The sequence below is a fragment of the Heptranchias perlo genome, chromosome 12 (genome assembly GCF_035084215.1).
Source record: "Heptranchias perlo isolate sHepPer1 chromosome 12, sHepPer1.hap1, whole genome shotgun sequence".
Taxonomy (NCBI): domain Eukaryota; kingdom Metazoa; phylum Chordata; class Chondrichthyes; order Hexanchiformes; family Hexanchidae; genus Heptranchias; species Heptranchias perlo.
Window position 1 is genome coordinate 36533312 of NC_090336.1, and position 20273 is coordinate 36553584.

The 20273-nt window shown below is 41.8% G+C and overlaps 1 protein-coding gene across 2 annotated transcripts in view; it reads right to left on the bottom strand.

Annotated features, from left to right (window-relative positions):
• sbf2 (SET binding factor 2) overlaps positions 1–20273 on the bottom strand; it is a 571743-nt gene that overhangs the window by 57537 nt on the left and 493933 nt on the right. For both annotated transcript variants that reach the window (XM_067993979.1, XM_067993978.1), the window contains exon 26: positions 11703–11901. In XM_067993979.1, coding sequence (XP_067850080.1) covers positions 11703–11901 — 199 coding nt within the window. The remainder of the gene's footprint in view (positions 1–11702; positions 11902–20273) is intronic.

Consider the following 20273-nt stretch of genomic DNA (forward strand, 5'->3'; position numbering starts at 1 on the left):
GCAGATTATTATCTGAATGGTGATAGATTGGGAAAAGGGGAGGTGCAACGAGACCTGGGTGTCCTTGTACACCGGTCACTGAAAGCGAGCATTCAGGTGCAGCAAGCAGTTAGGAAGGCGAATGGTATGTTGGCCTTCATTGCAAAAGGATTTGAGTACAGGAGCAGGGATGTCTTACTGCAGTTATACAGGGCCTTGGTGAGACCACATCTGGAGTATTGTGTGCAGTTTTGGTCTCCTTATCTGAGGAAGGATGTCCTTGTCATGGAAGGTTTACCAGACTGATTCCTGGGATGGCAGGACTGATGTATGAGGAGAGATTGGGTCGATTAGGCCTATATTCACTAGAGTTTAGAAGAATGAGAAGTGATCTCATCGAAACTTATAAAATTCTAACAGGACGAGACAGACTAGATGCAGGGAGGATGTTCCCCATGGCGGTGGAGTCCAGAACCAGAGGTCACAGTCTCAGGATACGGGGTATGCCATTTAGAACCGAGATGAGGAGAAATTTCTTCACTCAGAGGTTGGTGAACCTGTGGAATTCTCTACCACAGAAGGCAGTGGAGGCCAAGTCATTAGATGTATTCAAGGAGATAGATATATTTCTTAATGCTAAAGGGATCAAGGGATATGGAGAAAAAGCAGGAACAGGGTACTGAGTTAGACGATCAGCCATGATCATTTTAAATGGCGGAGCAGGCCCGAAGGGCCGAGTGGCCTACTCTTGCTCCTATTTTCTACGTTTCTATGTAATACCCTTGGCTAGCAAAAATCTATCGATCTCAGATTTAAAATTATTAATTCAGCTAGCATCTACTGCTTTTTGTGGGAGAGAGTTCCTTTGCATGACAAAGTGTTTCCTGACTTCTCTGCTGAATGGCCTGGCTCTGATTTTAAGGTGATGTCCCCTTGTCCTAGACTCCCCCACCAGCGGAAAAAGTTTCTCTCCATCTACCCTATTAATTCCTTTCAAAATCCTAAAAACCTCCATCAAATCACCCCTTAACCTTCTATATTCCAGGGAATACAAGCCTAGTTTGTTTATGTAATCTCTCCTCATAATTGAACCCTTGGTGTTCTGGTAACATTCTGGCAAATCTGTGCTGCACTCCTTGCAAGGCCAATATAGCCTTTCTAAGGTCCGTTGCCCAAAACTGTACACAGTATTCCAGATGTGGTCCAACCAGGGCTTTGTATAGCTGTAGCAAAACTTCCTCCCCTTTATATTCCAGCCCTCCAGTTATAAATGCTAACATTTCATTAGCCATTTTGATTATTTTTTGTACCTGACTACTACATTCCAGTGATCTGTGTACATGGACCCCTAAATCTCTTTGGACCTCCACTGTTCATAGCTTTTCACCATTTAAAAAATACTCGGATCTATCTCTTTTTGGTCCAAAATGGATGACTTCACATTTACTTGCATTGAAATCCATCTGCCACAGTTTTGCCCACTCACTTAATCTATCAATGCATCTTTGTAATTTTATGCTCCTGTCTATGTTACTTACTACGCCACCAATCTTTGTGTCATCGGCAAACTTGGCTATATCGCTCTCTATTGTGTTATCTAAGTCATTAATAAATATAGTGAATAGTTGAAGCCCCAGCACAGATCCTTGTGTGACACCACGAGACACTTCCTTTCAATTCGAGTACATACCCATTATCCCTACTCTGTCTTCTACTGCCTAACCAATCTCCTAACCAGGTGATGTCCCATCACTTCACTTGGCTGTATGTCAATGCTATAAAATGTGACATCTAATTAATACATTGGTTATTTGGCAAAGACAGTTTCCTTTTGATGCCACATTCAATTATGCTTTTGTGTTTCAAAATGCAGTGTTAATTTGTAACCAAACAGTGAACTTTAAAACAACCACATTGACAAAAGGTCATTAGATCTGACTGATTCAAAAAAGTGCAACTCTCAATACAAAAATAACCCAAAATGTTACTCTGGGATCCTCTAGCAAATCAAGCCTGTAGAGGGGGGCCTATTGGTTGGTACTGTTCCAGCTGGTTGACTATCGAGAAATTCAGACTTACCAACATTGCTTCGAATTGACTTGTTTCACATTAAATTTCTAGTAAACTATTTAGTATGAATTGCAAATTTTGAAATTAATAGGCAAATAATGTACTTTAAAACAAAACCCTGGCATCTACTTTCTACGTTACTGAGCAAATTCGTGAGCAGAAAAGAAAATCTGACTTTCTTTTTCGCAGAACAGATGGCATAAAATAGACCATAATTATTTCACACTCGCAGATACGTTGTTTTCAACTCCATTTCACATAATTTGAAAAACCATTTTCAGTTATGTCATATTTTCAGTCTACCTTATTTATGGACAAGTTATTTTAAAGAAAAGTCTCAATTCTTTCCATTACAAGCTTCCACTAGTTTGTCCCTAGATAATAAATGATATTTACTTGATAAAAGTAATATCCAAATAAATAAAATGCATATGTGGAGTGTATCTGAGTGGTGCGAAAGTGATGACCACATATAACAATTATTTCAGCACTTGCTTTTTCTTTTTATACTCTTGCTTCAATTGCCACTGATCTTCCAGATAACAAGTTTCATCTTGCATTAGCAGGATTTACAATGCATATTTTTCAGAGCTACAGAATACTGGACTGATTTTTGAAAATGATATGAATAGCAAAACATCACTTTGAAAATCTCTTGAATCAATAACTAACTAGTTAATAACTTACTTAACTAAAACACAGCTAAGACTTGTAGCAGAGGAAGTTCTCATTGCCATCCATTATTCTCTCTATATATATTAAAAATTGTGCAGACTATCACATGTAAGGGATCACATTTTCTTGATTGGTTCAAAGTAAAACAGCAGCAAATCAGAATTGAAAAAGGGAAGATATTAATCAAATGTGAGTAAATGGCTAGTTAACTACAAATATGAAACTACTAAGGGCTTATGGAAACAACCAATCCTGAACAAATGCCCAAGTAAGCACAAAAATCAGTCATAATCTCAATAAATAGTGGAACAGGCTCGAGGGGTTGAATGGCCTACTCCTGTTCCTAAAATAAAAGAAAAGGTGAACCAATCAAATTTCCTCAAAATACGATTTGAATTTTTTTCTGTCCACCATTATTCCCACCCTCAGCCAACTAATTATGCTAAGGCTTTAGCTTTGGCACTCATTTCTTAGATAATTTCTGGAAGTGATGGGTAGCAAGACTAGTTGTGTACAGACAATGCGTCGTCCAAGACAGCATTGGTCGGAGTGACCTCCACATAGTCCTTGTGGAGACCAAGTCCTGTCTTCACATTGAGGACACCTTCCATCGCGTCATGTGGCACCATCACCGTCCTAAGTGGGAAAGATTAAGAACAGATCTAGCAGCCCAAAACTGGCCATCTGTGAGGCGCTGTGGTCCATCATCAGCAGAATTGTAGACCACAATCTGTAACCTCATGGCTTGGTCGAAGAGCATGCTGAGAGTAGCACCAAGTATACCTGCAAACGAAATGCCAACCTGGTTAATCTACAACACTGGGCTGCGTGCATGCTAAACAGTGAAAGCAGCACGCCATAGACAGAGTTAAGCAAACCCACAATTATCAGGTCAAAGCTCTGCAGCCCTATCACACCCAGCCGTGAATGGTAGTGGACAATTAAGCAACTAATAGGAGGAGGAGGTTCCACAAACATTCTCATCCTCAACGATGGCGGAGCCCAGCACCTGAGTACAAAAGACAAGGCTGAAGCGTTTGCAATCGCCTTCATCCAGAAGTGCCAAGTGGACGATCCTTCTCTGCCTCCTCCTGAGGTCCCTGCCATCCCAGATGCCAGTCATCAGCCAATTTAATTCACTCCATATGACATCAACAAACGGCTGAGTGCACTGGACACAGTAAAGGCCACCGGCCCAGATAACATCCCGGCTGTAGTACTGAAGACCTGTGCTCCAAAATTAGCCATGCCCCTAGCCAAGCTGTTCCAGTACAGCTACGACAGTGGCATGTATCTGACTATGAGGAAAATTGTCCAAGTATATTCCATCCACAAAAAGCAGGACAAATCCAACGTGGCCAACTGCCACCCTATCAGCCTACACCCAATCAGCAAAGGAATGGAAGAAGTCGTCAACAGTGTTATCAAGCGGCACTTACTCACCAATAACCTGCTCATTGATGCTCAGTTGGGGTCCGCCAGGAATACTAGGCTCCAGAGCTCATAACAACCTTGGTCCAAACATGGACACGAGGAGAATTCCAGAAGTGAGATAAGAGTAATTGGTCTTATCATCAAGGTTGCATTCGACTGACTGTGGCCCCAGGAAGTCCTACTAAAACTGAAGTCGATGGAGATCAGGGGAAAACTCTCCAGTGGCTGGTGTCATAACTGGCACAAAGATGGTTGTGGTTGTTGAGGTCCAATCATTTCAGCTCCAAGGCATTGCTGCAGGAGTTCCTCAGGGCAGTGTCCTAGGCCCAACTATCTTCAGCTGCTTCATCAATGACTTTCCCTCCATCATAAGGTGAGAAGTGAAACTGTTTTCTGATGATTGCAGAGTGTTGAGCTCCATTTGCAATTTCTCAGATAATGAAGCAGTCAATGCCAGCATGCAGCAAGACCTGGGCAACATCCAGGCTTGGGCTGATAAGTGGCAAGTAACATTCATGCCAGACAAATGCCAGGCAATGACCATTTCCAACAAGAGAGAGCATAACCACTTACCCCAACGTTAAATGGCATAACAATCATTGGAACATAGGATCAGGAGTAGGCCATTTAGCCCCTCGAGCCTGTTCCACCATTCAATGAGATCATGGCTGATCTGTGACCTAACTCCATATACCCACCTTAACCAAAGGTATTAAGGGATGTGGCTAACAAAAATCTATCAATCTCAGATTTAAAATTAACAACTGACTCCTGAAAGACCTGGCTCTAATTTTTAGGCTGGGTCTCCTAGTTCTAGACTCCCCAACCAGTGGAAATAGTTTCTCTCTATCTACCCTATCCGTTCCCCTTAATATCTTTAAAAACTTTGATCAAACCACCCCTTAATCTTCTAAATTCCAGGGATTACAACCCTTGCAATTTAACCCTTGGAGTCCAGGTATCATTCTAATAAATCTATGCTGCACTCCCTCCAAGGCCAATATATCCTTCATAAGGTACGGTGTCCAGAACTGAACACAATACTCCAGGTGTGGTCTAACCAGGGCTTCGTATAGCCGTAGCACAACTTCTATCCCCTTGTATTCAGGCCTCTAGATATAAAGGACAGCATCCTATTAGCCTTTTTGATTATCTTCTGTACTTGTTCATGGCATTTTCGTGATCTATGTACATGGACCCCAAGTCTCTTTGGGCTTCCACTGTTTCGAGCTTTTCACCTTTTGAAAGTACTCTGATCTATCCTTTTTAGGTCCAAAATGAATGCCCTCAAACTTGCCGACATTGAAATCCATTTGCTAGTTTTGCCCATTCACGTAATCTAGTAATATCTCTCTGTAATTTTATGCTTCCATCTACACTGCTTACCATGCTGCTTATCTTTGTGTCATTGGCAAACTTGGAAATGTGGCTCTCTATCGCGTCTTCTAAGTCGTTAATAAATACAGTGAATAGCCACAGATCACTGTGAGGCACCACTAGTCACATCCTGCCAATATGAATACCTGCGCATTATTCCTACTCTCTGTCTCCTGCCGCTCAACCAATTTCCTAACCAGGTCAATAATTTGCCCTCAATTCCATGAGCTTCAACTTTAGCTAACAGTCTCTTATGAGGGACTTTATTGAATGCCTTCTGGAAGTCCTTGTAAACAACATCCATAGACATTCCCCTGACCACTAGTTGAGTCACCTCTTCAAAGAATTCAATCAGGTTCGTTAGGCGTGACCTAACCTTTACAAATCCATGCTGGCTCTCTCTGATCAGCTGAAAGTTTTCAAGGTGTTCGCTCAGTCACTCGATCCATAATTATAGACACTAATAATTTCCCGACAACAGATGTTAGGCTAACAGGTCTACGATTCTCATGTTTCCCTCTCTCAGTGACATATGCAATTTTCCAGTCTAAAAGGAACAGTTCCTGAAACAAGAGAACTTTGGAAGACTATAGTTAGGGCATCTGCAATGTTCTCACCTACTTCCTTGAAAACCCTGGGATGGAAACCATCAGGTCCTGGGGAATAGTGCCATCTTTAGTGCCATTATTTTATACATTACTGTTAATTTGCTTACGTTAATTATGGTGGGTCCCCATCCCTGATTCAAAATTAGTTTCCTTGGGATGTCCGGCATGCTAACCTCTTTCTCTACTGTAAGTACTGACGCAAAGTAATTATTTAACATGTCTGCCATTTCCTTATTTTCATTTACAATATCATCATTATTAGTTTTTAAGGGGCCCGAGTCTCCCACCATCAACATCCTGTAACCGAGCCAGTTACATAAACGCCATGGCTACTAGACCAAGTTAAAGGATGGGTATTCTGCAGCGAGTGGCTCACTTCTGACTCCCGAAAGCCTCTCCACCATCTTCAAGGCACAAGTCAGGAGTGTGATGGAATACTGTCCTCTTATTTGGATAGGTGCAGCTGCAACAACATTCAAGAAGCTTGACACCATCCAGGGCAAATCAGTCTGCTTGATCGACACACAATCCACTAGGGTAAACATCCACCCCCTCCACTACTGGCACACAGTGGTTGCAGTGCGTGTACTATCTATAGAATACACTGCAGCAACTTGGTAAGACTTTTTCAGCAGCACCTCTCTAACCCCTGACCTCAAGTACCGAGAAGGGTAAGGGCAGCAGGTCCACGAGAACACTACCAACTCCAAGTTCTAAGTTTGGGAAGACTCAAAGATCTGAATGAACAACGAGACCCAGAGGTTCAAATACATAATTCCCTGACAAACAAATGTAGGTAGGTAAAGCCATAAAAAAAGGATAAGAGCATTTTGGGTTTTTTTTACATATGGGCATAGAGTACAAGAGTAAGGAAGTAATAAATTTATACAAAGCACTGGTAAGGCCACAGTTTGAGTACTAGGCGCAGTTTTGGGTACGGCATTAAGGGCAATTAAGGCCATAGAGAGCGTACAGTGTAGATTCGCCAAGATGATGCCAGGGATCGGGAAATATAGTTATGAGGAAAGATTTGAGATACTAGAACTATTCCCAATGAAGCAGAGAAGGCCAAGAGCAGATTTAATAGAGTTTTTCGGGTTTTGATAGTGAATAGGGGAAGACTATTTCTTCTGGTTGGGGAGTCAGTGATAAGGGGTTATCAAAAAACACGTCTGCAGTAAGTGTCTGCGGCATGAGGAGCTTCGGCTCAGAGTCATTGAGCTGGAGGCCGAGCTGCAGACACCACGACACATCAGAGAGGGGGAAAAATACCTGGGCATTCTGTTCCACACCCCTTAGGATAAGGTCATCTAAATTGGTCAGTGGTCGGGGACAGGAGGGTGTGACTGCGAGTGAGGCAGGTAAGGGGATCGAGAAGGTAGAAGTAGAGGAGCCTCAGCCTTTGCAATTGTCCAACAGGTTTGAGGTACTTGCAGCCTGTATGGACGAAAGCGGGGGCTGCAGGGTGGATGAGCAAACTGACCGTGGCACCATGGTACAGGAAGCCATTCAAGTGGGGGAAGTTAGTAGGAATGCAGTGGTAGTAGGGGACAGTACAGTCAGGGGGATAGACACAGTTCTCTGCAGCCAAGACTGAGAGTGCAGAAGGCTGTGTTGCCTGCCTGGTGCCAGGGTTCGGGACACCTGCTCGGGGCTGGAGAGGAACTTGCAGTGGGAGGGGGAGGATCCAGTTGTCGTGGTCCACTTGGGTACCAACGACATAGGTAGGACGAGGGAAAAGGTTCTGCTTAGGGAGTATGAGCAGCTAGGGGCTAAATTAAAGAGCAGAACCTCAAAGGTAATAATCTCTATTATTACTTGAGCCATGAGCAAATTGGCAAAGAGTAAAAAAGATTAGAGAGCTAAATTCGTGGCTCAAAGATTGGTTTGGGAGAAATGGGTTTCAATTCATGGGGCACTGGCACCAGTACTGGGGAAAGTGGGAGCTCTACTGTTGGGGCGCCTTCATCTGAACCGTGCTGGGGCCAGTGTTCTGGAGAATCATATAACTAGGGCGGTAGAGAAGGCTTTAAACTAAATAGTGGGGGGCGAGGGATCAAGTAAGGGAAGAGGTGATAAATTAAAGAAAGAAGACAAGACAAGAGAGCAAGGTAGCAATAAGGGAATTGATAATCAGAGCGTGGCAGGAAGGGACAGAGCATGCAAACTTAAGAGCGTGCCAGCAGATAAGGCTAGAGGTTGCAAAAATAGTAAAAAGACAGCGCTAAAGACTTGTATCTGAATGTGCGTAGCATTCGTAACAAAATGGATGAATCGACAGCTCAAACAGAAATATGTACGATCTGATAGCCATTACAGAGACATGGCTGCAAGATGACAAAGGCTGGAACCTGAATATTCAAGTGTACTTAACATTTCGGAAGGACCAGGCAGCTAGGAAAAGGTGGAGGGGTAGCTCTGTTAATTAAGGATGACATGGGTATAATAGAGAGAAATGACCTTAGTTCTAAAGACCAAGATGTAGAATCAGTTTGGGTTGAGATAAGAAATAGTAAAGGCAAGAAATCACTTGTGGGAGTAGTTTATAGGCCCCCTAACAATAACCACATTGTAGGACAGGGTATACAGGAAGAAATAATGGAGGGTTGTGAAAAAGGAACAGCGATAATCATGGATGATTTTAATCTACATATAGATTGGAAGAATCTGATTGGCAAAGATAGCCTGGAAGATGAGTTCATAGACTGCTTTCGGGACAGTTTCTTAGAGCAGCACGTTCCAGAGCCAACCAGAGAGCAGGCTATTCTAGATCTGGTAATGTGTAATGAGACAGGATTAATTAATGACCTCCTTGTAAACGGGCCTCTAGGTAGCAGTAATCACAATATGATTGAATTTCACATTCAGTTTGAGGGAGAGAAGAGTAAGTCTAAGACTAGTATTTTAAACTTAAATAAGGGCAATTATGAGTATATTGAGAGAAAGCTGGCTAAAGTGAACTGGGATCTTGGGTTAAGGGATATGTCAGTAGAGATGCAGTGGCAGACATTTAATGAGATATTTTATAACACTCAGCAAAGATATATTCCAGTGAGAAAGAAAGACTCTAGGGGAAGGACGAACCATCCGTGGCTAACTAAGGAAGTTAAAGATAGTATCAAATTGAAAGAAAAAGCATACAATTCCACGAAGATTAGAGGCAGGTCAGAAGACTGGATAGAATATAAAATGCAGCAAAGAGTGACTAAAAGAATAAGGAGGAGGGAGAAATTAAAAAGGAAAAGAGTAAGTAAAGTGAGCGCTGGTCCTCTAGAGAGAGAGTCTGGGGAATTAATAATGAAGAATAAGGAAATGGCGGATGAATTGAACAGATATTTTGTGTCCGTCTTCATTGTAGAGGTTACAAATAACATGCCAGAAATAACTGTGAATCAAGAGATGAAAGGGAGGGAGGAACTTAAAACATTTCCAATCACCGGGGAAAGGGTTCTGAAAAAAATATTAGAACTAAAAACTGACAAGTCCCCAGGTCCTGATGGGCTTCATCCTAGTGTCTTAAAAGAAGTGGCTGCAGAGATAGTAGATGCATTGGTATTAATTTTCCAAAATTCCCTAGATTCTGGAAGAGTCCCATCAGATTGGAAAATAGCGAATGTAATCTCCTCTATTCAAAAAAGGAGGGAGACAGAAAGCAGGAAACTACAGGCCAGTTAGCTTAACATCTGTCATACGGAAAATGCTAGAATCTATTATTAAGGAGGTTATAGCAGGGCACTTAGAAAATCTCAATGCAATCAGGCAGAGTCAACATGGCTTTGTGAAAGGGAAATTGTGTTTGACTAATTTATTAGAGTTCTTTGAAGAAGTAACAAGTAACGTGGATAAAGGGGATCCTGTGGATGTGGTGTAATACGTCCTGATTCCTGTCTGTTTTCCAGTTCTATGTTTAGATACTGCACATACATTTTGAAATTGCACCATTAAGTCCTGGGACCAGCTGCTCCTCTCCTTGCTGCTGGTGCCACTCGAACAGTTTAAATTGGTCTGGTTTTTATATTTTCAGTGTAAACCCTGCAATACCAGATCTAAAATGGGACATTTGCTGCCAGGTTTACACTAAAAATAAATTCCAGAAATTTGCTCCAAAACAGACTGCCTGACCAAAAAGTGGGCAGGTAACAAACCTGTCAACAAAAGAAAAGAGACTTTCATCTCATCAGTCTGAACTGGTTTAAAATCCAGGCTTCACAGGTAAAAGGACTATGGTCTATTCTCATTTTTTGAGGCCTTTTGACAAAGGTAAAACACTTAGACCGCTTATGGGAGTGACTGATACCAGTGAACCCGAGAAGGTAACTAGGGCAGACTGAATTTATAACACTTGTACATGTGAACTACCAACATACTGTGCTTTTGGGAATTTTTCCCATAAAATAGGTTAATAATGTAAGTAGATCACAAGATAATTATGGATGAGGAAGGCCATTTGGCCCATTTTAATTCACCATTCAGAAAGATACTAAATTCCTCCCCGTTGCAGCATCCAATCATTTCTTAAATTAGTCAAGACTTTCAAGTCCACTACTCTATCCAGTAGTCCATTCCATGTATTAATTGATCACTGTGTGTCAAAGCCTCAAATCCAGTTCTAGGTCTTCATGGGAGTTGAGACGAACAGGAGCAAGTGAGAGAGACACAGAAAAAAGAGTTATGGCAAACATACAAAATTTGTGAGAGGCACAGAGAGCGAAAGGCATGCAGAAAAAAAAAGAGGCATTTGGATGACAGAAGACAGAGGGAAAGAGTGACTTACAAAAAGGAGAGAGATAAAGAGGCAAAAAGAGGTGCAAAGATAACAATGAGAGTGTGTGAGAGCAATAGATATTTATTAGGTAAGGGTATCAAGGGATATTGAGCTGAGGCAGGTAAACGGTGTTGAGGTACAGATCAGCCATGATCCAATTGAATGGCAGAGTAGGCTCGGGGGGGCTGAATGGCTTTCTTCTGTTCCTGTGAGAAGCATGCAGAGAGAAAGAGTGGATGACAATCAGGAACACAGAGAGGAAGAAAGGTGTAGAATGGGAGACAAGCAGAGACACAGTTACAGGGAGGGAGAGAGATATGTTTTTTGTCCATGAGCCCCCACTTGGGGAGATCCGAGTTATATTATAGTTACAGACATGTAAAGCACCATACGTTTTTATATCATAGTATTCTTAAAATGATTTACAATGTATTGATCTTGTTCCATTAATGATTTTGGTACAGAAATGCCACTATAGTCCTTGAATGATTCTTTGTGCAGCAGTTACTAACTTATTTGACCACAGGTTACGAAGCAACTTTGATAAATTGACTTGTGTGCATGTGTCAATATCTCGTTAAATGCCACTTGAAGCAGTCTCAACTTTGCATGAAACTAATTTAAAAGCTTTGTTGTTGCCAGCTGCTTCATTAATTTAAACATTGTGACTCCAATTACAATGTTTAAGCATTCCACTGATAGTGAGGAGACTGCACTGTCAGTTCACCAGAATGCCCTTGTAACATGATCAAGCTATTGACTTGCAGCTGCAAAGAAGAAATAAATATACTAACCTTCTGCATAGTAAATACATCCTATTGGCAGCAGTTATCCTGAAGTGCTCTGTCTTTGAACGAGATGAGCTTGCACTGATAGTTCCCAGACCCAGGCGCTGGTAGTCCCGGAAACACGCTCTCTCTACTAACTGTTCCATAGTTGACTTTTCCGAAGCTTTCAAAGTGCTACTTGTGGGAAGTTCACCATCATCTGAAGCTGCAATGTGCAATGATACAGAGAATATTAATAACCACCCAGCTAATTGCTATGTGTTTAGCCCACATAACTGACTTTTCACTATTTCCATTGAAGCAACTATGTATACCTTGCAAGCATTTAATTTGTGTAGCTCTAGGCTTTGTTAGTTTTTACTTTAGTGTTAGTGTACAATATCTTTCTCATTGGAAATTTGGGTTAAGTTATTGTATGCAATTACTAATAGAACTACTCAGAATAATAAACAAAAATGAATACCTAAAGATAAAATACTTTTGGAACTCAGACTTGTAATGGGTTTTCATTAAACCCAAATATTCAAAATTAAAATTCTTAACATTATTTTCCAATGCACGTGTTTCCTTTGCTCGAAGGTGAACCGTGAAAATGGTATTCAAATGTTAGCTCTAAATTGATTGGTTTAAAGTTCTGTAGTGTAAACATATGGATCACTGTACATCCACACCGTGTTCACTATTAACAATCAGTCCCTACTGACATCATCGAGAGAGGTGGTTCTACTGGGGTGGGGGAGGATAGTGGAAGACAAACATCTAAATGTAACAAATCTTTAAGGTACATATTCAAGATTTTATAGTTTTCAGTGTTAGCTGTTTCAGAATATGAAAATTGTGTTGTTAGCTACGTTTCTCAAAGTTTCATAACACAATAGTAACAATTTTGCAAGACGGTCATGCTTAAAATACAATAAGATTTCTTCAGTGGCTAATTTCGGGCCTGAAATAACACTGTGGGGTATTAGTGCACAAACACTGAGTACATGTATCTGAAATTCCTCTTTCCACTATTTTAGCTGAAGTGGTAACCCATTTATTTTAACGGAAAGAGCAATTTCAGATGAACGTGGGCCAAAGCGCATAGCTCTTTCAGAGAACCTGCACAGGCACGAAGGGCTGAACGGCTTCCATCTGTGCTATAAAATTCTATGATTCTATTCTATGAATGAAGAAGAGGTTCCCACAATTTTCCTGTCCCAGGCTATTTGTATGGCTCAGGCACACTGTGAGTGCTAGCCTGGACCCCAGCTGGGCCTAGCGCCAGAAAGCAAGGCCGGAAACAAGAGCACAGAAAGGGGAAAAAAAAGACTTGGAATGGGAGACCTGCAGAGACACAGTTGCAGGGAGAGACACTAATGTTTGTTTCTTTTGTCTATGAGCCCCACCATAGGAGATCTGCTAGTTATAATTACAGACATGGAAATATACATTTTATATATCACATTATTAAAATGATCTAAAATGTATTAATCTCATTATATTAATGATTTTGGTACAGAAGTACCACAGTAGCCCTCAAAGGATTCATCACGTAGTAGTTACAGTAAAACACAGCCTGAGTAACTCGCAGCTGTGCTACTGGCCGTTGGCATTGAGGCCTTCTGGCTGCTACTGAAGATTATCTGGGGGTAGAAATTATCTTCAAAATATTTCTTAATGGCTGCCCCAGGACCACACACGCCTTCCAACCCATGGGGGGGGTCTGGGTGCAAGTCCTAACACCAGTTTTCTTCAGGTGCTCCATCACTGGAGTGCCCAACAGCTGTAGGGACGCGTTCTCATGCCTCACTTGCATGGCAATGCTGGACCTGCGTTTACTCCAGGTGTATTGGGGAAGCTCCAGGAAGTCCCAGGGTAACGTAGTGGGGGCAGAAACCTGACGTAAATCTGCATTTCCCAGGTCCATCAAAGAGGAAATCTACCCTAGTAGATCCAGTTTAAAAAAACAAGATTTGGTTGATAATTTTAACCAAATCTTACAAACTATATAATGAAGTCATTTACTTTCTTTTGGACAGTAGAAAAAGAAATGAGCTTAAAAAAAGTGTGATGATACAATTCATCTCTTTATTTGTCGCAGCTTAAAAAAAGAACTGGCAAACAATGCAAACTAATTAGTAAACTCTATAAGACAGGAAGAGAGACGACTATGAAAAAGTGAAATATCATCTGCACACACGTAGAATTACTGTTTTTGGCAATTAATACGAATTTCCTGGACCCAAAAGTAGAAAGAGCGACTGCAGGGACAGTGATCAGTAACTTATTACATTTAGCAAAGGTGTACATAGCATCTGAGGAAAGAGACACGGTTACAAGCAATTTTTGCTCACTTCAATATTTCTTTTAATATGTACCTGCTCCATCATGAAGTTAACCTAATGTGATTCCTATATTTAAAAAGGGAGCTAGAACCAGTCCAGGGAACTATAGACCAATTAACTTAACATCGGTGGTAGAAAAGATAATGGAACCCTTATTCAAAGATGTAATAGAAAAACATTTAAAAACTGAAAATAATAGAGTAGTCAACACGGATTTCAAAAGGGATGGTCATGCTTGACCAATCTTATTGAATTCTTTGAAGTAACAGAAAGGGTAGAAAAGGGTAATGCAGTAGATGCAATATATCTGGATTTTCAAAAGGCCTTCAATAAGGTAACACATAGTAGATTCATGACTATGGTCAGAGCATGTGGCGTCAGGGGACAAGTAGCAGAATGGATAGCAAGCTGGCTACAAAACAGAAAACAGAGAGTATGAGTTAAAGGTAGTTTGTCAGACTGGCAAAAGGTGGGAAGTGGTGTTCCACAAGGATCGGTGCTGAGACCACTGTTGTTCACCATTTACATAAATGCAGGTTAATAAGACCATAACAAAAGCAAACCAAGCACTGGGGCTAATTTCTAGAGGGATAGAATTGAAAGGCAGAGAAGTTATGTTAAACTTGTATAGAACCTTGGTTAGACCATACTTGGAATAAAGAGAACAGTTCTGGTCTCCATATTATAAAAAGGATATAGAGGCACTGGAGAAGGTGCAAAAAAGATTCACAAGGATGATACCAGATACTTTTAATGATTTGTATACCTGAATCCCCAGATCCCTCTGCTCCTCTACTCCTTATTATCCAAGCAGTATGTGGCCCCCTTATTCTTTCTACCAAAATGTAATACCGTGCACTTATCTATATTGAAATTCATTTGCCAATTATGTTCTGGTGATACCAGACATTATACCTATCAGGAAAGGTTGAGCAGGCTGGGGCTCTTTTTTCTGGAAAAGAGAAGATTGAGGGGTGACCTGATAGAGTTCCTTAAGATTATGAAAGGGTTTGTTAGGGTAGATGTAGAGATGTTTCCACTTGTGGAGGAGACCAGAACTAGGGGCCATAAATATAAGATAGCCACTAATAAATCTAATGGGAATTCAGGAGAAACTTCTTTACTCAGAGAGTGGTTAGAATGTGGAACTCGCTACCATAAGGAGTAGTTGAGGTGACTAGCATAGATATATTTAAGGGGAAGCTAGATAAACACATGAGGGAGAAAGGAATTATAATATGCTGACAGGGTTAGATGAAGTAGGGAGGGAGGAGGCTCGTGCGGAGCATAAACATCGGCATAGACCTGTTGGGCTGAATGGCCTGTTTCTGTGCTGTATATTCTACATAATAATCACTGGTGCAGGATGTCTTTGATGGAATTAAGATTCTCAAAAAAGAGTAAATTGTTCCATTTTGGGAGGGGAGGAAAAGAAGTTCTGTATTGAGGCTGAATTTCATTGTATCAGGAAATTGTTTTTGGCTTGCAGAACAAATGAAGGTTTCCAAAACATAGAACCCAACGTTGGGAAATTATATCTTGTAATAATTGTGGTTAGATCATTTAACCTGGTAGATTTGTTCTTTGGCATAGTTCAAAATGCCCTTTTCACACTTTGAAGCTGAAAATATGTTTCAAAGGCTAGTATTTAGATAGATTAAAAATGGACCTGTTATCATGTACTTTCTCACTCATGCAGTTCTGGAACTTGGCTACAATATCTTCCTCACCTCATGATTGCCTGGCTCTAAAAACCAAAAATGAGGACTTTGTCACTGTTACAGGCCTTCTGTTGCTCTTTTTTAATGCAAAAACAATAATTTTCATGTTTCATCATTTTAATAATAAAAACTACCGCCTCTCATAATTCACAACATCCCTCCCCCCATTGAGATGAAATTGCAGAGAGGCCCCTCCTTGCTGAGATAGTTTCCATGTCTTTGCTCACCCATCCCCATTCTTCCTGTTCCCACTCTCTTTATTCCTCTCCATCCACCTTACCCATCCACCTCCGCTGCCTCTCTCCCCTAACCCACTCCTCCTGCCTCCTCTTCTCCCAATTAACCCCCTCCCTATCACCTTGCTTGACCCAAATATTGCTCCTGGTTTTGACTCTCTGTGTGTGTACCCCATGGAGTATCAACTTGTTATCAGAAATAGACTGAGGATTTGCCTATTGTTCAAGAGGGTAGGTGGAACTAATGGTGGATTATGAGAGATGGGAGATTTAAGGTTATGTCCCCCTATTCTTGATTCCCCCACCAGAGGAAATAGTTTCTATGTATCTACCCTATTAAATCCTTTTAACATTTTAAATACCTTGATCAGATCATTCCTCAATCTCCCATACTCAAAGGAATACAAGCCAAGTTTATGCAACCTGGTCTCTTAATTTAACCCTTTAAGCCCTGGCATCATTCTGGTGAATCTGCGCTGCACCCCGTTCAAAGCTAATATATTCTTCCTGACGTGCGGTGCGCAAAACTGAACCAGTACTCCAGATGGGATCTGACCAAAGCTCCATACACCTGAAACATAACTTCCTCCCCTTTATATTCCACCATCTTGAGATAAAGGCCAACATTCCATTAGCCTTATTGATTGCTTTTTGTACCTGTCTACTGGCTTTTATTGATTTGTGCACATGGACTCCCAAATCTCTTTACTTCTCTACAGTTCCTAGTTTTTCACCATTTAGAATATACTTCGATTTATCTTTCTTGGGTCCAAAGTAGATGACCTCACACTTGCCCACACTGAACTCCGAATGCCATTCTTGCCCACTCACTTAATCTGTCAATGTCCCTTTGCATTTCCCGCTCCTATCTGCACTACTTACTGTTCATCCGAACTTAGTGTCATCAGCTAACCCACTAACCATCCACACTATACTTTGGTTAAACTAAGACAGTCCTCATTGGCCATCCTTCACCTAATTCACTCCATCTTGTCGCAGGAGAAATTTGTGCACAATGTCTGAGAGGTAGAACAATGAAGGGGGTATTCCTGACATCAAGAAGTTCACCCCCAACAAGAAACAGGCCATAGAATTTATGGGTCGTGCTCTGCTTGTGCTGCGGGAGATAGCGAGGTTAGGGACACAGTGCCGGCTCCAAGTTAACAGGTACACATCTATACAGTCATCGCAGCATCGCTATGAAGCAGAACACAGCTCCAAGCTTCCACCCCCTTCTCTGTTCCAAGGAGTTCTGCTCATCCATTCTTGGCATTACCTTCCTTTCTTGTAGATCCAGCACAGCAGCGAGGGGAAGGGGGGAACGGAAGGAGCAAAGATGATGATGATAAGGTGTTAGCATCTCGCCTTTAAGTGAGAACACTGTGGGTTCAAATCCCACTCCAGAGACTTGAGCACATAATCTAGGCTGACACTTCAGTGCAGTATCGAAGGAGTGCTGCACTGTTGGAGGTGCTGTCTTTCAGATGAGATGTTAAACCGAGGCCCCGTGTGCCCTCTCAGGTGAAAGTAAAAGATCCAAGGATACTATTCGAAGAAGAGCAGGAGAGTTCTCCCAGTGTCCTGGCCAACATTTATCCCTCAAGCAACATCACTTAAAAAAACACATTATCTGGTCATTATCGCATTGCTGTTTGTGGGACTCTGCTGTGCGCGAATTGGCTGCCGCGATTCCTACATTACAATAGTGACAATACTTCAAAAAGGTACTTAATTGGCTGTGAAGTGCTTTGGGATATCCCGAGTGCGTGAAAGGCATTATATAATTGCAAGTCTTTCTTTTCTTTAAAGATGATAAGAATGATGATAATGGAGGAGAAAGAGAATGATAATGAGGATAAGGATGAGGTGTATGTCTGCTCCTTATTCTCCTCAATAAGGAGAATAAGGAGCAGACTGAAGAAGATGAAAGTGATGAGGAAGATGAAAGTGATTAGGAGGATGAAGATGAGGAGGATGAAGATGAGGAGAAGTAGGATGATGAAGATGATGAGGAACAGAACTTCTTCCACATTAACTATGAGGCTGACGAAGACAAGGAGTAGGATGTTGAAGAGGGAGAGGAATTCAAGCTCAAGCCCACTCACAAGTCCCTCGACCAATATCTTGCCCAGTGTTTTTCAGCCATAACTACCTCGATCTCACTATGTCACTTGCTTTTTTACTCGCATGTTCCAGCTCAGACCACCACACACCATCCCGACTTGGAAATATATTGACGTTCCTTCATCGTCGCTGGGTCAAAATCCTGGAACTCCCTTCCCAACAGAAATGTGGGAGAACCTTCACCACACGGACTGCAGCGGTTCAAGAAGTCGGCTCACCACCATCTTCTCAAGGGCAATTAGGGATGGGCAATAAATGCCGGCCTCGCCAGCGATGCCCACCACCCATGAATGAATAATAATAAAAAAATACTTTCACTTGGGGAGGGGGAGAAGTATTAAGGAGGATGTGGCATCGGGTGATTCACAGTTCTAAAGGAGGAGTTGGGAGTGGGTGAGTAAGTGCCAACCGCCCAGCAGAGGTTGAGGCGAAGGCTGCCAATGGATTATGAGTAGTGAAACCAAGAACTCATGGGTACTCGCCTGAAAAGAAGAATGCCTTCTCCCACGGCACAAGCAGAGTGCCTTCCCGTCAACCTGACGGCCTGCACCTTGCAGGGGGTGAACTCCTTGCTGTCAGGAGTTTCCCCTCCAGTGCCCTGCCTCTCTCTGACATTGTGCACAAGTTTCTCCTGCACGATGTGCAGGCTCTGAGGTCAGTCTCTGAGAAGGAATGGTAACTGATATCTGTGACTCTAGAGTCTACTGCCCTCATTTACGGCAACATCGCAGAAGGTTTTTCTTTATTGCAGACATCAATGAAGTGTGTGGCAGCATTACTGGAATCTGCAGCAGATAGGAACATCGGAACAGGAGTAGGCCATTCAGCCCCTCGAGCCTGTTCGAAGTCACGGCTGATCTGTATCCTAACTCCATTTACCCGCTTTGGCTCCATATCCCTTAATACCCTTGGCTAGCAAAAATCTATCGATCTCAGATTTAAAATTATTAATTCAGCGAGCATCTACTGCTTTTTGTGGGAGAGAGTCCCACACTTCTACCACCCTTTGCATGAAGAAGTGTTTCCTGAATGGCTTGGCCCTAATTTTAAGGTTATGTCCCCTTGTCCTAGACTCCCCCACCAGTGGAAAAAGTTTCTCTCCATCTACCCTATCAATTCTTTTAAAAATTCTAAAAGCCTTAATCAACTCACCCCTTTACCTTCTATATTCCAGAGAATACAAGCCTAGTTTATGTAAACTCTCCTCATAATCTAACCCTTGGAGCCTGAGTAACATTCAGATGAATCTGCACTGCATTCCTTCCAAGGCCAATATATCCTTTCTAAGGTGCTGTGCCCAAAACTGCACACGGTACTCCAGATGTGGTCTAACCAGGGCTTTGTACAACTGTAAAACTTTCTCCCCTTTATATTCTAGTTCTCTAGTTATAAAGGCTAACATTCCATTTTAACAACCATTTTCAGGTTGGCAAGATGTAACGAGTGGAGTGCCACAGGGATCAGTGCTTGAGCCTCAACTATTTACAATCTATATCAATGACTTGGATGAAGGCACCGAATGTATGGTTGCTAAATTTGCTGATGACACAAAGGTAGGTAGGAAAGTAAGTTGTGAAGAGGACATAAGGAGTCTGCAAACAGATATAGATAGGTTAAGTGAATGGGCAAAAATTTGGCAGATGGAGTATAATGTGGGAAAATGTGAACTTGTCCACTTTGGCAGGAGGAATAGAAAAGCAGTATATTATTTAAATGGAGAGATATTGCAGAACTCTGAGGTACAGAGGGATCTGGGTGTCCTAGTACATGAATCACAAAAAGTTAGTTTGCAAGTACAGCAAGTGATTAGGAAGGCAAATGGAATGTTGTCATTTATTGCAAGGGGAATGGAATATAAAAGTAGAGATGTTTTGCTACAGTTGTACAGGGCACTGATGAGACCACATCCAGAATACTGTGTGCAGTTTTGGTCTCCTTATTTAAGAAAGGACAAAATTGCGTTGGAGGAGGTTCAGAGAAGGTTCACTCGACTGATTCCTGGGATGAGGGGGTTATCTAATGAGGAAAGGTTGAACAAGTTGGGCCTGTATACATTGCAGTTTAGAAGAATGAGAGGTGATCTTATTGAAACATATAAGATTCTGAGTGGAATAGAAGGGGTAGATGCTGAGAGGACGTTTCCCCTTGTGGGAGAGATTAGAACTAGGG